The sequence below is a fragment of the Centroberyx gerrardi genome, chromosome 7 (assembly GCF_048128805.1).
Source record: "Centroberyx gerrardi isolate f3 chromosome 7, fCenGer3.hap1.cur.20231027, whole genome shotgun sequence".
Taxonomy (NCBI): domain Eukaryota; kingdom Metazoa; phylum Chordata; class Actinopteri; order Beryciformes; family Berycidae; genus Centroberyx; species Centroberyx gerrardi.
The window spans coordinates 18,408,652-18,423,584 of NC_136003.1; the positions used below are offsets into that span (position 1 = coordinate 18,408,652).

The 14,933-nt window shown below is 44.7% G+C and overlaps 2 protein-coding genes across 2 annotated transcripts in view; both read right to left on the reverse strand.

Moving 5' to 3' along the window:
* Window positions 1–3,805: 3,805 nt before the first annotated feature.
* Window positions 3,806–6,760, reverse strand: pam16 (presequence translocase associated motor 16). The gene is made up of 5 exons (XM_071908428.2): window positions 6,663–6,760; window positions 6,040–6,124; window positions 5,779–5,915; window positions 5,436–5,501; window positions 3,806–4,734 (listed from the first exon to the last, which is right to left on the reverse strand). Exons 1-5 carry the CDS (start codon window positions 6,663–6,665, stop codon window positions 4,639–4,641), a joined length of 387 nt encoding a protein of 128 aa, XP_071764529.1. The 5' UTR covers window positions 6,666–6,760; the 3' UTR covers window positions 3,806–4,638.
* A 522-nt stretch (window positions 6,761–7,282) lies between these two features.
* Window positions 7,283–14,933, reverse strand: part of coro7 (coronin 7) — a 115,396-nt gene continuing 107,745 nt past the window's right edge. The window contains exons 15-28 of the mRNA XM_071908427.2: window positions 14,677–14,836; window positions 14,292–14,467; window positions 13,906–14,014; window positions 13,289–13,375; window positions 12,878–13,020; window positions 12,483–12,587; window positions 11,940–12,025; window positions 11,381–11,522; window positions 11,173–11,262; window positions 10,408–10,524; window positions 9,884–10,019; window positions 9,562–9,653; window positions 9,193–9,279; window positions 7,283–8,865 (exon numbers count right to left, since the gene is read on the reverse strand). Of these exons, the coding sequence (XP_071764528.2) occupies window positions 8,857–8,865; window positions 9,193–9,279; window positions 9,562–9,653; window positions 9,884–10,019; window positions 10,408–10,524; window positions 11,173–11,262; window positions 11,381–11,522; window positions 11,940–12,025; window positions 12,483–12,587; window positions 12,878–13,020; window positions 13,289–13,375; window positions 13,906–14,014; window positions 14,292–14,467; window positions 14,677–14,836 (1,539 nt within the window). The 3' untranslated portion in view covers window positions 7,283–8,856. The remainder of the gene's footprint in view (window positions 8,866–9,192; window positions 9,280–9,561; window positions 9,654–9,883; window positions 10,020–10,407; window positions 10,525–11,172; window positions 11,263–11,380; window positions 11,523–11,939; window positions 12,026–12,482; window positions 12,588–12,877; window positions 13,021–13,288; window positions 13,376–13,905; window positions 14,015–14,291; window positions 14,468–14,676; window positions 14,837–14,933) is intronic.

The following is a 14,933-nucleotide window of genomic DNA, read 5'->3' on the forward strand; positions in this document are numbered from 1 at the left end:
ACAAGGCCTGACAGTGGCCTCCTTGTTGCTCTCTTGTTTTATACTTTTTTCATTCCTATTAGCTGGTTCTGTGGACCAGCTCCATGAACGTGACAGTCTTAGTGCTCTGTGTTCTTACTAAAGTCCTGGTTCATTAATAAGTATTTATATGACTGTACTTCATTGACAGTGTGCCTGTGGCCTAGCAGTGAGATAGATACACCATGAAACACAATGACGCACTCACAGTTAGGCTAACGGCACATGATAGGTAGATTCTCCACAGTTGTTTTCTTAAAGCTATGACCTATTTCTCACAGATTTCTGTGATGAATATGATTCAGACAAACTTGCCGTACCAAAGCAAGTGAAATCAAACTGGCTTGGATTGGGCTTTGTGCTGGATAGGCTACAGGACCCAGCTTCAGACGGCAGGGCGGTGCTATCCACAGGAACATAAAATCCCCTCTGAGACAGTTCTGTTAAACACAGCACTTAATAGTGTGAACTGGCGATAGTATTGAAACCTCACAACTGCTGCTAACCTCACAGCTCCTCCAGTGTAACATAAGCTAGGAGAGAGCACTTTTGACAATCTGTCCCCGTTTTGGGGAGGGTGACGAACACGGACCGGCCCAGTCCACTAGAATGTGTGCCGGGCGTGCAGACTAGGGGCTTGACATAAGGGCACAGAGCAATCTGAGGTCTTAGCACAGACAAACGGTGTTACATCACCTGGCAATGACCAATCATCACTTCCTCTTTTTCATGTTGAAACCTAAGGCACTGGTGTGTCTGGCACCCCCCTCTGGCCGTACACGATACACTATGTCCCGCTTGCCACTGACAGAACTAGTACTGTTTTGCTCCTGGATTGTCCAACTCTTTCCCGTAATTGAATCAACACAGCCAGTTTGTGTATGAAAGGGCCACTGTGGTGATAAACACTAGTGTCTTGTATTTGAGGTGACCAGACGCAAAACAAGCTGTGAAAACCAGGTGGTTGTCCAGTCAAAGCCTGACTTGGCCTTCTTGGTTGAAGTTTTGTCCCAAGTTCAACAGTCCCAAGTTGTGCCAAAAATACCAGACCTTGAGAGGATAAAGTGGGACGTACGTATTGTGCCGCAGAGGGGGGTGCCATGCACTCAATGCCACATACAGCTGGACTGACTAGGAAGCCACACTATTGCAAACTGCCTCATTTTACTCTGTCCACAGGGACAAAAAAAACAAACAAAAAAACAGACTCATTTTACTTCTGGGAAAACTCTTCTCATGGTTCGATTACGCAGTCAACATGCACTTACCACAAACTATATTCTTTCCATGTTTTATAAAATGTTACTGCCAAGTCATTGTTCTTTGGAAACTGTTTTGCTCTTATCCCATTTCTGCTCAGGCCTGCAAGGGTCGGCTTCGCTGCGGGGTCCTTCCAAGCTTGTGTCGCAGATTGCTAATGTATGTAGGATGTTGACTGCACCGTGTAACTGGGGTTTCCACAGAGGAGAGGTGGGGGGAAAGGAGAGGATCATCTTAACACGAGGAACTTTCCCTCAAGAGACTGACGCGCCCTTCCTCTCTCTCACTCCTCGCATCTCTCCTCTCCCCGTCTCTTTCTCCATCCCCCGTTCTTAAGAATAATCAGTTATTGCTGTTGTTTTAGTCATTATTTTTGCTGTTGCTCAGACGAGACATTTTTCTGATGTTGAAGTTGCTTCGATTCCTTGTGTTCTGCGATGGCTGCTCTGCACTCAGCTTTCTGCTGTCTAGCCCGGGTCTCTTAAAAGGGTTGGAGAGAGAGAGAGAGGGAGAAGGAGAAGTTTGGGTGGCCCTCTAGAGGAAAATCAGGTTTTAGGGGGTATCCAGTGGACCACATGACATCACATTCCTCCATGACAATCACATTGCTGTACTGAGGAACATTTAGGTGAGCTGGATTGTCTTCTTTGTCACCCTAATGAGAGCGAGGGCATGCTGCTCTACAAAACGACTGGACTCGCTAATCAGTGTCCAAACACAAGATTATCTTGGGGTAGGATTGCGATCGGAAACTCCGCTCCGTTTGTTTCCGATCGGGACTCTCCACGGTTACGTAAAGCAAAAAAAAAACGTGGAGAAATAACAACCGACTGTAAGGATTCTAAAATGGCGGGCGGCCTTGGGAGAGCGTGAGAGAACAGCGAGGCACAGAGCGAGGAGTGGTTGAATGAATAAATGAATGGACAGGGGATAGGAAGAGAGATGAAGGGAGAGGCTGTGTGCCAGCAGGCGAGAGCGAGAGAGAGTGAGAGAGGGAGAGAGAGAGAGAGAGAGAGAGAGAGAGGCAGAGGATGGCTGCGCTGTGGAGTGCCCCTCCATCTGGCCACCTACCCAGCAGGCCGAGCGGGCCTCTCGTCTCTGAAGTCAGTGGCCGCACTGTGCCCGATGTGGCAGCCACTCACAGGCATGCCAGCCAGCCAGCAGGGAAACTAGGCCACTGAACTCTGTCTGCCCTCTGGGGTTTTTATAGATTAAACCCAAAAGGCTCCGCTCCCTCAGCAACTCCACCCACGCCCCCACCCCTCTCCACCTCCGGGGCCACAAAGCTTTTTACCAGAGTTGAGGGAAAACGGGCAAAACACACACGCCACATGCACAGTAAACAAAAACAAATGTAACCCCCCCCCCCCCCCCCCCCCGTCTAAAGATGTGAGGGATTTTGAAGGAGCGGGTCAGGATGGATTACAGCGCCGTGCGTCCGGCCTGCTCTCTCGCTCGGGGAGGATTTGCAGCAGGAGATGCACTGCATACCTGTGTTTCTGCCTCAGTAATTCTGGATCATTATTATCCCAGACACACCCACACACACACACACAGAGAGAGAGAAAGAGAGAGAGAGAGAGACAAACACACACTCACTCGGGTGGCCAGTCTCTGGGTTCGGGCTGGGTATTGAAGAGAATCTCTCGTTGTGAGTGGACAATCCTGGCATGTGATGTCATCAGAAACAGGTGTTAAGTAGGCTAGACATGGTTTCCCTGGCAACAGTGAAACCCACAGACACGACTCTCCTCCTCTCCTCCTCCCTGTCTGTCTCTCCTCTGCTGGTGGAAGCCAGGGACAGAGGCTCGGTCTGGGCCGGAGAAAGCTGAAAACGACACGGATCCTTCCTGGGTCCACATCTTTCGATATTAAATAAGCTGTTTGATCCATTAACCCTTTGAGCTCAATCTGTAATAAACTGCACTTTTGTTCCCCTTATAGAGTGTATAGATAGGGGATGCCAAGTCAAAAAAAAAAAAAAAATCTACTATCATACACTTTCACGGTGTAGAGCGTTATTCATTGATTGTTTTGGGGACCAAGAGTTATTTGCGAAAATCTTCACTGTTGATACAGTCGTTGTCCTTGATTGCTAAAATGTCTGAATTTTCAACCCTTATTTTTCTTTATACGACATTATAAAAGCGGTACTTGCTCCTGGAGATTTCAAAGTAATGCTCATCGACACTTATACAGTTAGTGCTGTTAGGTGGGAATGAGCATCTCGGTGTGCGCCACACACACCAAATCCAGGGCACAACAGTTGTGTTAGCTAGCTAGGTCAGTGTCATTTACAAGGGATGCCATTGACTGAAGTGCCACAGTGTTGCACAAAGGGTTAATGATAAGACTAAGGCCACGCAAGGCCTGTTCCAAGTTATGTTTTTGCACATTTGTGAGATATTCTAATGTCAGTATTTTAATTTTTTCCAAGTGCCTTTTATTCTAGGTGAAATATAGAAGCTATACATTATATGAAAAATGATTATATGAAAATATATTTTTTCCTGGCATCATGTTCTGTGGTTGAACATGCAGAATTTTAGAGTTGTAAAAGTCTCCAATTGGTACAACATAGCGGTGTTCTCCTGTTTTAGAGGAATTTTATTACGATATTGATAATAATGTCAATGAAAAATAAACAAACAAAATGTTTAATAAAGTTGCATTTGATACAACTTGTGCATTCATTTCTGTTCCAAAAATACTATCAAAATGTCACATATAATGGAAATACACGGACGTAGAGACCAACAGGTGTGTGTTACTCCACAGGTGCTCACTGCAGGCCGGCATCACACTACACCTGAATAAAGAACAATCCTGATGAAGCTGATTATTAGTCAACAGGCTGCATTTTCACTCACTGCATTCAGTGTTTCAACTGTGTAACGTCACAGCAGCTACTCCACAAACTGACATAAATAATGTAAATCCATGTGAATTCAGGTTATTGCCAACTGAAGCTGAAAACATTGCATCAGCATATATGGTATATGATAGTGTACAATAAGGCGCTTCGAGAGAGAAGAATAATATCAGTACATTCGATTGTGAATATTATACAGCCTACCACAACTATGAGTTCAAACCCCAGCTTTAGCCCATGTTTCCTCTCTTTCGACACTGCATCCTCAGACAAAAAAAAAATACATGAATCCATAAAATATTCATAAAAAGAAAGATGCTCTTTAGGCTAAATAAAACCCAATATCAAGTGCCTTCACAGAGCCTCATGAGCCTCATCAAGAATTCCCACAAAGTCAAGACTAGAGTCTAAAAAGGAGATGGCTTTTATTGGGTTATAATTTACAGAGGACGGGAAGGGGGGAGACGGGGCGAGCATCACTTCGTACTTCATGTTTCCGTATTCTGCTGCTTCTGCTGCGACTGCTGCTTGTCTTGTGCCTGAATACTAAGTTCCTCCTCTAGCCGCTCCTTGGCCCGCACCACCTGGACACACACACACACACACACACACACACACACAGACATACAAACACACAATAATAATGATTACAATGAGAATGGAAAGACACTTCTAAAATAACAATCGTTTTATTGTTTTTGTAGCGTGGCTCGCAAAGAGCAGGGAGGAATTAATGAGCAATACAATCAGAAGCCAATTAATTTCCAACACTATCCTCTTCACAAAGTGGATTTCTCCTACAGACTGAGAGTCACATGACTATGGTTGGCTGTATAAAGCAGGCAGATAGGCAGCAAGGGGTTCAGTCACTGTTCGCTTGGATGTTAGAATGGGCAGAACGAGCTTTTCATACATGACTGTCTCTACGGTTAATTAAGAATTCTGCCGCACACACACACACAAAACAAAACATCCAATAATGGGCGATCCTGCAGGTTGATAATCAAAGCGGAAAGAGAATGATAAGCTGCAAGCAGGCAAATCACAGTGGCATGCTGAACAGTATCTTATCAGTACTTCATGGACAGGTTATAGCGTATTAGATGGAGTCACTTCAAATGCAGCGAGTGAAAGTGCACACTGCACACTGATAAGCGAGGACTGCCTCAACTCTCCTCCATTCTACTTATTTGACAGTCATTGTGTGACATCACATAGCTGAGTGCTCCTTTAAAAAAACACTTGAGTCAAATGTCTAGTGTCAAACCATCTAAACGCCACTTACCTTCGACTGTAGGTAAAGCGAACCGCCCACTGCCTTGTCATTGACTTTGAAAAGGTGCTCGTAGTTCTAGGAACAGTTACGCCAGTTAGTGTTATGTGGTTTTCATTCAAAATAACAATTCAGAACAACAACAAAGAAACACAAATACAAATTCTATCATGCTTCATACAGTAGAGGGTAAAGTCCAAGAGAAGACAGAAATTGAGAGTGATTGTTAACTCCAAATAAACCATCAAATTCATGTGGCAGTGAAATTGCCAGCTGCAAATGTTTGGATTGGACATTTTGGATGAAAGAAACCGTCAGATGGCGTGTGTCTTTGTGTGTGTGTGTGTGTGTGTACCTTCTCAATCTCCTCGGGGGTGAGTGTGCTGAGGTTGAGGATCTGCTGGGCCTCCTGCAGGCTCATCCCAGAGATGCTGGAGGCTGCAGCGGACTGCTGGCCCGAACGGCCCCTGGCCTGTGCTGCTGCTTGACTGGCTGGGAGACAAAACACAGCACACACACAAAACGATTAACTCGTGATGTGATGAAAAATAAGGCTCCACAAAGCTGATTTTTACCTAGAAAGTGTCACTGTGGCAGTGTCTGTCATGGGCCATACCTGCAAATTCCTGCCGTAACGCCCGTGCAAACGCCCGTCCCACCACCTGTGCTCCCATCACAACGATCTGGGCAAGGTATCTGGCCTGCATAGAAAATAAAACATTTATCATTAATCAATAGACCACTTCATTTGATAGTGGCAGACATGGGACACCAAAAGAGGAAAGGAAGGGCAGTCAGTGGTGTTGGCTGTCAGTATTCTGCGTCCAGATTTTGGCAAGTGAGATTACAGCATGAGTTGAGTCCCATGATGATTAAGCTGTTGTTAGAAGGGCCAATGGCTGTCTGCAGGCCAGAGGTAAGCAGCAGCTGTCCCCATCCCACATCACTGCAGCCAACACTGAGGAAGCGTTTCCATAACCGTTTGTTATGTTAGCTGGCTCAAGCGGTCCTGAGTTACTTAGATGAACTAGCTCCTGAATCAAAGTGATACTGGACTGGTAACTTAAGGAGGCAGGTTATGTAACTGTGTTGGAAAGAGTCAGACACACCGTATAGCAAACACCAAAAGAGAGACAGCGGCACAACAACGTCTCCTGCTAAAGCTAACTGACGACACGCCGGTTCGCGAGCTCATTACTTTGGGAACATCAACACGAACATTATGAAATACATTCTTACCATTTCACAGTGCTAATTTATAGCGGTCTTGAAGAGTATACAGTTGTGCTTGTCGGTTTTTCACATGTACTCCAATGAAGGTTACTGAAGGGTCAAAGTTCAAACGCCAAGCACACCGCGAACGAAGATATTGTAGAATTCAAGATTACCTAGGTGTGCGGCGATGTTAACAATACTGACATCTAGTGGTAGGGAGGTCAAACTGCACATTTTCAGTAAAGTTCCTCAGCGGCCTCCGAACAGATACCATTTATCAGTGTTTCCCCAAAATAGGGTCCAGGGACCCCCCAGGGGTCCTTGAGAGGTTCGTAGGGGTCCCCAGCAAAATGGGACAGTTTAATTTCACAACTGTTTTATTTGCTAAAAGGTAGCACTCTATGAGAATGTAAGTGAGTGACTATCCTGATCACTTTTCTCTCAGTATAAATTATGTAATGAATAAAAACTATTGAAATGGGATCTCTTGGGACAAATGAGATCTGTGGTCAAAAGCGTCTCCAATAGAAGGACCTGAACATGAAAAAGTTTAGGAACCCCTGCAGTTTATCAACATTACTTTCCTATATATTTGACATTGTGGTTTTCCCCTGGCGATTTAATGAATGAGAGAGAATTGGTAATAGGTTCAAAAGGTGTTTATTGCAAGGCAACAATGAAAAAAAAAAAATCCACAAACCATTACTCAAGTAAGACAGAGAAAACAATGCTTTACTCACTGTATAAAAGGAAGGTTTTTTTTACACAATGGAAGGCAAGTTAATATCCCAGAAATTATAAAGTATGACATTTGACAATCACAAGCACAAATACATCACACAGACACTAACACCACCCACAGCACTACATGATGTGCACTACCATGCATGGTTGAAGTGGTTGGTTCATTCCAGTCTATCAGCAGTTGTAAACAACATAATTGGTTCAAGCCTGGATTATTGACAATATTGCATTGTGCTGTAGCCCTGATTAGAAATTACATGATGGCTGTTATGACTGCATTGTAATTTATTAATACTGTACTGTTAATGTCAAATAAACACCATGATTACATACTAGTGATAAACATCAAATAAGAAAATTAGCTCTATTAGTGAGGAATACTCCAGTCTGAAAACGAATGACGATAATGAATAAAAAGTTAAATTGTGCAGCATATAAAGAAAAGAAAGACTGAAAAGCAAGCAAGTAAGAAAGAAACAATCATAACCCTAAAGCACACATAGGCCCCTCTAAAACTCCATAAGGAGGTGGTTTGGCTTTCAATGCATAACAGCCAAATCCCCTTTTCATCAACCTGTCACCCCTGCTTATTATGAGACAATTCCCCGAGTGGCGAAAACATTCGCCCAAAACTGACCGGTGCAGATGCAAAAAGACAGACTGGTGCTAAAATGACATTTCATAATACTGGCTACAAACAGAAGAAGGCGTCAGTAAACTGTACTGTTGTCAATAGAAAGTCCAGTTCATGGTGAAACATGAACGTTGGCGACCCTGTTGTATCCTCTGTGTGGTTTTTGCTGCTGAACATGTTACAGTAAAATCACCAATACATCCCTAAGTAGCAGGAGGCATACAGTCAATATGATGCCCAGTTGCTGAAGTGGTTGGGGTGTGTATATGTGTGTGTGTGTGTGTGTGTGTGTGTCCTTATTTATGCATTGGTCAGACGGGGTGACGAAACTGGAAGACAAGGGTTACCGTTTTTTTTCCAGCTGCATGGTGTCCAGTTGTTCAACAAGACCATAAACAGTTTTGTGCCACATCACATTTTCGAAGACACATTGTGACTGAGTGTGCTTATATGACTGGCCAGTAGAAAAGCAAGCAGTGGTTCACAAATGCGGTGGAAGTAACATGCAGGCAGACAGACAGTTTTGTTAGAAAAACCTTGGAATGTTTGCAAATGCCTTTAATGTTACACTTCTATAAGGGATATTGGATTTATTTGGCAATCTGCCCTACATCTTGAGAATGGTATGCTGGTTATTTACACTTTGATGAAGCGCCACATCGTACAGGACTCTTTGTTTGTGCGAGGAAGGTGTAAGGTCGGTAGGCTGAGATGTTAGCTGATGTGGTCGTGGCACCGTGGCACGCAGGAATGGCAACGTAAGACTTGAGCAGGTCCCTCTCTCTCTCTCTCTTTCTCCCTCTCTCTCCCTCCAGGCCGAGAGCAAGGCAGCATCCCCCTCTAGTCATCCTGGAAGACACAGCAGCCCAGGTCAGCACAGGTGGATATGGACTGGCAACAAATCCACATTATCTCGATATCCTCTAAGTCGCCATTCTCTCAATATTTCATACTACTGCTGTTTAACATCTTTTAACTTCTCTTTTTCACCTAAAAACACATGTGCTCAGTATCCAAATCATTAAGTACATCTCCCCCTTTAGGTAAACAGCTTGCTCCTCCCAACATGTATAAATACAGTATGAGTAAAGCATGCAGAGGTTGGTAGAAATACAGTTAGAAATAGAAATACATATTTATTCATATATGTAACATATAACATATATATTCACTCACCCACTCGTCATCGTCCACTCCCTGGAAGGAGTCCTGTGGCAGTGGGTCGTCCATGTTCCCCAGCTTAGCCACCATGGCACTCAGCAGCTAGGCAACAGATACACACGTTCAACGTTAACAAACATGAGGATAAAGTCATCGCTTTTATTCGACAAGTACAACATGTACACAAGGACTTTGACTTGGTTAATACAAGACAGTCACACAACACAGGATTGACACTCTAGGTGCGGGACAAACCGTAACAGGACCTCACATACGGTGCAGACAAGATGTACTGTGTGACAGCAAGCAAACAGTTGGTTCCAGCATAGCAACATTAGCATCGTTGGCTCTATTTTACATCGGGAAGTGGAGTATTTTTCTCACCTCGTCTTTCTTCTGTTCATCAGTCTTCTCCTCCAGGTAGACCGAGGAGGGCAAGTATTTCCTAACTGGAGCCTCTTTGGGGGCCTCACTCACTGAGAACACACACACACACACACACACACACACACACACACAGAAAACCAAAAAACAGAAACGCACATTGAAACCCTTCAGTGATGCAGAGATCTACCAACGAAGACAGATCCACCATTGCTACATAGATTGTAGAGGATGTGGAGATATAGACAAGGTTATGATAGCAGTCTTTGCTGAGGTCACACAGTATGTGTGTGTATGTGGACTCTCCAGTCCGCACCCGTACCTGGCGTCATGTCTTTAGGCTTCAGGCTGATCCTGCTGTGTTGGCCGTTGGAGCCGGAGAGCCAGGCAGAGGCGGTCAGCGCCGGTTCCCACCACACCGCTGTGTCTGGATACACATCGTCCTGGAAGAACTCTTTCTGCAGACGCACAGTGGACACACACAGGGGGCAGTTATGAAGGAGAGGGAAAGATAGAGAGAAGAAAGAAAGTAATGGAGTAAAGTCAAAGGTGGTTCAGGAAAACATTAAGCTTTGTACTGAGGCTGTCTGTTCAGGTTTGTAGCCATTATGTGTGTGTTTTATGAGCTATTCAATTCCATTACATTATGTTGCACCAAAAATAAGTTTCACCGGCCCAGCAGTGGAAATTCTATTCTATTCTATTCTATATGAGTACATCCTAATAGAACTACCGTAAAAGTTCTATACATTTCTGATCAGGCACACAGTTGGAGTAAAAGAGGAAGGTTGGATTTAGTGGTATGTAGTGTTCCCATGCGTCCACTAGGTGGGGCAGTTGCCTCACCTTGACCCGGGGCACTCTGAAGGCCACGGGCTCGATGGTCGTCTTACTGAGCATCAGTCCTCTGGCTATCTCCACGTCACGCACACTGCACTCTGTCTTGGGCAGGAAGGCCAGGCCCTGCGCACAGGAAATAATCACAAGAGTTAGCAGTTATGACACAGACTCCACTGTGGTTCTCCTTCATGGTGCCAAGATTGGGGCGGGACGTAATGCAGTGAGGGATCATTCAAAAGTCTAAAACCAATGGAATATGAGTCAGGGAGAGAAAGGCAGTTTTATTTGATGGGAGGGGTGCGGAGGGGCGGGACTGTTAAAAAATCTGATGGTTTTATTGTTAGAAATGTATATTTAGCGCAGCATGAGGTCACCACCAAAGATACTGTGTTTTAAAAGTAATGGGAGTTCATTTCATGGGGACATTAAAGTTGTTAACAATCATCTATCAGTTGCAGAAGTCACACAATCAAGATTATTTTCTTTATACAGTGGCTGAGAAGGATGTACTGTAAATACGTTGCATTGTAAGCCTGTATGAAATGAGCTGTGTGATGGGTCATTGGTCCCTGTAGGGAAATTCTGAAATTCAGAGGTCAGAGGTCAGCTACAGAACAGCGAGCCTAGAGCTGGTAGGGGGTCAAGGTCGTGCTCAATGCCACTTCAGCAGGGCGGATGTTTGCCTACAGTTGAAGGACGGTCTCTCCATGTGCGCAAATGAAAAAAAAAGGAGAGAAATCAACTAATGTAAGAGGGAGATCACCGCAGTACCTTATGTGGCTCAGATGAGTTGAAGCTGCTGCACTCCAAGAAGTATGGAGCTTCTTGGATTATCTCAAAAATGTAGACTCGGGTGTCACCCTGGAAGACAGAAAACACACACAGGTTAGTTAGGAGCCACAATCTTGATACAAGCAATGTGGGATCAAGCATAGGATTTGTCATGAGATTCTGTGTATGTTGTTGTCTGTTTGCTCACCTTTCCGGTGAGGATGACCACACTGGTGTCAGGGTCGTAAAAGGGGATGAGCGTGGAGGGGGAGATGTCTGCCGGCGCGCTGGCTATGGCTCCGGAGGACAGGGACTCAGCGGAGTACAGGTACATCTCTCTCTCACTGCGACTGCAGGGAGAAATACAGGAATGATCGGTGGTGAACTTCTCATTCCCTGCTGCTGTAACAATGACACTGAACTACGAAGCCGTGGGCCTTTAAATTCAGCGCGGGGCAAGTCTCATTTGTTAAGCTCTCGTCTTTACTTCCCTTTTCCGTGGAGTAAAAACCTGATTTCCATTTTGTACAGGGAACTAACACACCCTTGCATTGTTACAATGATCAGCTGAAGACATTGAGATCACCCTAGAATATTTTGATTTATTTTCGCCTGCTTTTTCGCCTTACTTTTCAAAATTTCCAGAAAAAACAGCAGGCCTTCTGTTTTTCTGGAAAGCCTGCATATTGTTAGGTTAATGAAGTACTATTGCTAATTAAGTAGCTAATTTAATCTTTGTCATAGATATTGAAGTGCATGTTCTGTACCTGTCGAATCCCGACACCATGAGGTATTTGCCGTCACACACCCAGACCACACGAGCTCCTCTGTGGCCCTCGGGACCCGGGCCCTCCTAAAAAAGAGAGTGTGTGTGAGAGAGATGGGTTAATTAAGCAATAAGGCCATGGTTAGCAGTGATTTCATTGTCTCTTAGCTGTTCTAACTCACTGTAAACCACGGCCTCTCGTGGCTTATTGCTTTAAATTAAATGGCAACACAGCACTGTAATAAAAAATGTGTTAAATCTTTTATTTTTAATTGTTATTCCGCCAAGCAATATAGTTCTTGAAGAGTAGTTAAACAAAATGGCTGCTAAGCGACACATATATACCGATATGAGAGGTGATTTAGTGCATTAATATTTAAATTAACTGTTATGGAGTCACAGGTGTGCGTGTATCAGGTATTGGCTATATGGCTTATAATGGCTTTGGGACTCAGCCAATCAGAATTGAGGGTTGGAGCTATGTGTTTTATAAATGCCATTTTCACAATACAAACCTAAAGAAAAATCTGGGTGCTGTACATACCTGCACAGGTGCAGCAGACTTGCGAGGGTCATAGATACGAACTTTCCCATCTTTGCACACTGTGGCCAGCAGCTTGCCATCTGGACTCCACGCCATTCCAAAAACCTGAACATAACCCACAGCAGGGAGCAGAGCGGGACCATTAAAAAAATGTAAATAAAACAGTAAATGTATTCACTGCAGTATATGGTATGCAAGCATATCCAGATTTCCTGTAGTGAGTACACAGTTTACATCTATGTTCCTTTCCTTAGCATAGCACGTTTTACTAGTGTTACGAATGAGTTCCATCAAATATATGATTTTAAACCCATAAGTAGCTTTGGCTTAACAGTTTTTCCATATTTAGCCTTAAATTCAAAGATCCGATCAGGGAGTGGATCACGGTTCCCCACCTGGTCCTGGTGTCCAGTGAGGAGGTTGACCTGCTCTCCTGCCTCCAGGTCCCACACCCTGACCGTCTGGTCATAGGACGAAGACACCAGCAGGCCGCTGGCCAGAGGGTGGAACTTGATGGAGTAGATCTTCTCTGTGTGGCCTAGGAGTGGTCAGAGCAGCTGTCACTCATCTTGACTTTCACTTTATCATCATCATTATCCTTTTCTTCATTATATATGAAACAACATGTATGGATGTACTGTAATCTTCAGACTGTCTGTGCTTAGTACATAGCGCTTCATATTGTTTGCTCTGACTTTGAATGTATTCTTGTAGTGCGTTTGCGTTTACAAACTCCCTGTGAATCCATTGTACTGGTTGAATTGAAGTGATTCTGATAAGCGGGTCCTTAGTGGTGCCTGTCTTACCCTGCAGGATGACCTCAGGCTCGGTCAGGGTCTCTGTCAGCCCTCCATCTGGCACCTGCCACACCCGGATCTTGGCATCATCACCAGCTAGCATGGACAGAGAGGGACACAGGCATAAAAAATCATACAAACACACATATCAAGGTAGACAGTGAGCAGTCAAAAGTAGGGCCGGGTAAAAATATAGATTTTCCGATTAATTGCTATTTTCACTTGTACAATCCGATATCGATTCTTAAAATCCAGAGATCAATCTTTCAATCTATGCCTTTTTTCAATGGATGTGTGTAGATTTTCCCAAAATGTCATTGGAAGCGGGCCTCCCCTCCTCCAATTGTCAATGTTAAACATTAACTTTTTTAATAATGCACCATATTATAGAGGGTTCCCTGTGCATTTCACAGCATAATTCTCAGATAATTTCTTTCATATCTAACCAGTATTGGTATTGTAACTGAAGTTAACCCTAATTGAATCAATATCGAATCGAATCGGGACCTTGTGAATTTAAATCAAATCGAATTGGGAGATCACTGCTGACATCCAGCCCTAAAAGAGCATATAGGCGCAAACACACATGCGCATGAGCACACACAGACACACACACACTCGCTTACCCACGGCCAGCCTGTGTGTGTCGAAGGGGTCCCAGCAGAAGTCAACCACATTGACAGAGTTCTGGATGGTGGGCAGGGCCGTGTCTGCCAGCTTGCCAGGCCGAGAGAGCTGGGGAGATGAGAGGGATAAATCAGTCTCGCACACACACACACACACACACACACACACACACACACACACACACACACACAGTGGGCTGGTTTCTCCAAAAGAATCCAATTATCTTTGGCCATTGTCTTCGAACACAACTTTAGTGCTAAGATGCTTTAAAGCAATGCTTGCTGCCTACTCTGTTCATTCAACGTGGAGACCAACTACTGTTTAACTGAATCAACATGACTGTACTTGAAACAGTTGATCAATCTCATTCCAGCTAATGCGGTACCTCAAAGACGGCAATCTGGCCCCCGGAGATGGCGAGCGGCACTGCCACACGCTGGCGGTTGGCGCAGAAGCCGTCGCACTCGCCAGGCGTAGTGAGGTTGAGGCCCCGCAGGTTGGTGATGTGGGTGTCCCTGTGCATCACCGTCCCCTGGATGTGACGATACTTTGAGCTGGGCCCTAGGTCAGGAGAAGAGGTTGAGATGAAAATAAAAAGACTTCAACTATATTTATCATCATCACATTTAAAAGGAGTTGAACTGAATTGGACGGTCAGTGAAGGAACAAATATAAATCCAGAAATTACTATCAAATGACTGAGACAGCAAGATCTCAGGTGTGTATGTGTGTATGTGTGTGTGTGTGTGTGTGTGTGTGTGAGTCCATACCCAGCAAGTTGTGGATAGCCTTGGTGCTCTGGCTGGGGCTGGGGCTGGGGAGGAAGCCTGAGGAGAGGCCGGAGGTGGAGGAGGGCGAGCGGGACGGAGCGGCGCTGCTGCTGGTCGTGCTCAGCGGACTACTGGAGGTGGAGCAGCAACGGGCCGGCTCCTATAGAACAGCACGGTGCCTGTTAACTTGTTGCAGTAAAAGTTTGTCGAGTTTATATTACTCCAGTATTAGGTTGGGTTCCCCAAAAAGAATCCAT

Excerpts from the sequence above, each read along its gene's own strand:
- pam16 (XM_071908428.2), bottom strand. Across the intron at positions 5,916-6,039 it reads GTTACGGCAGGAATTTGCAG|CCAGTCAAGCAGCAGCACAG; the intron begins GTATGGCCCATG and ends TTTGTCTCCCAG. Across the intron at positions 4,735-5,435 it reads CGCTTTACCTACAGTCGAAG|GTGGTGCGGGCCAAGGAGCG; the intron begins GTAAGTGGCGTT and ends GTGTGTGTCCAG.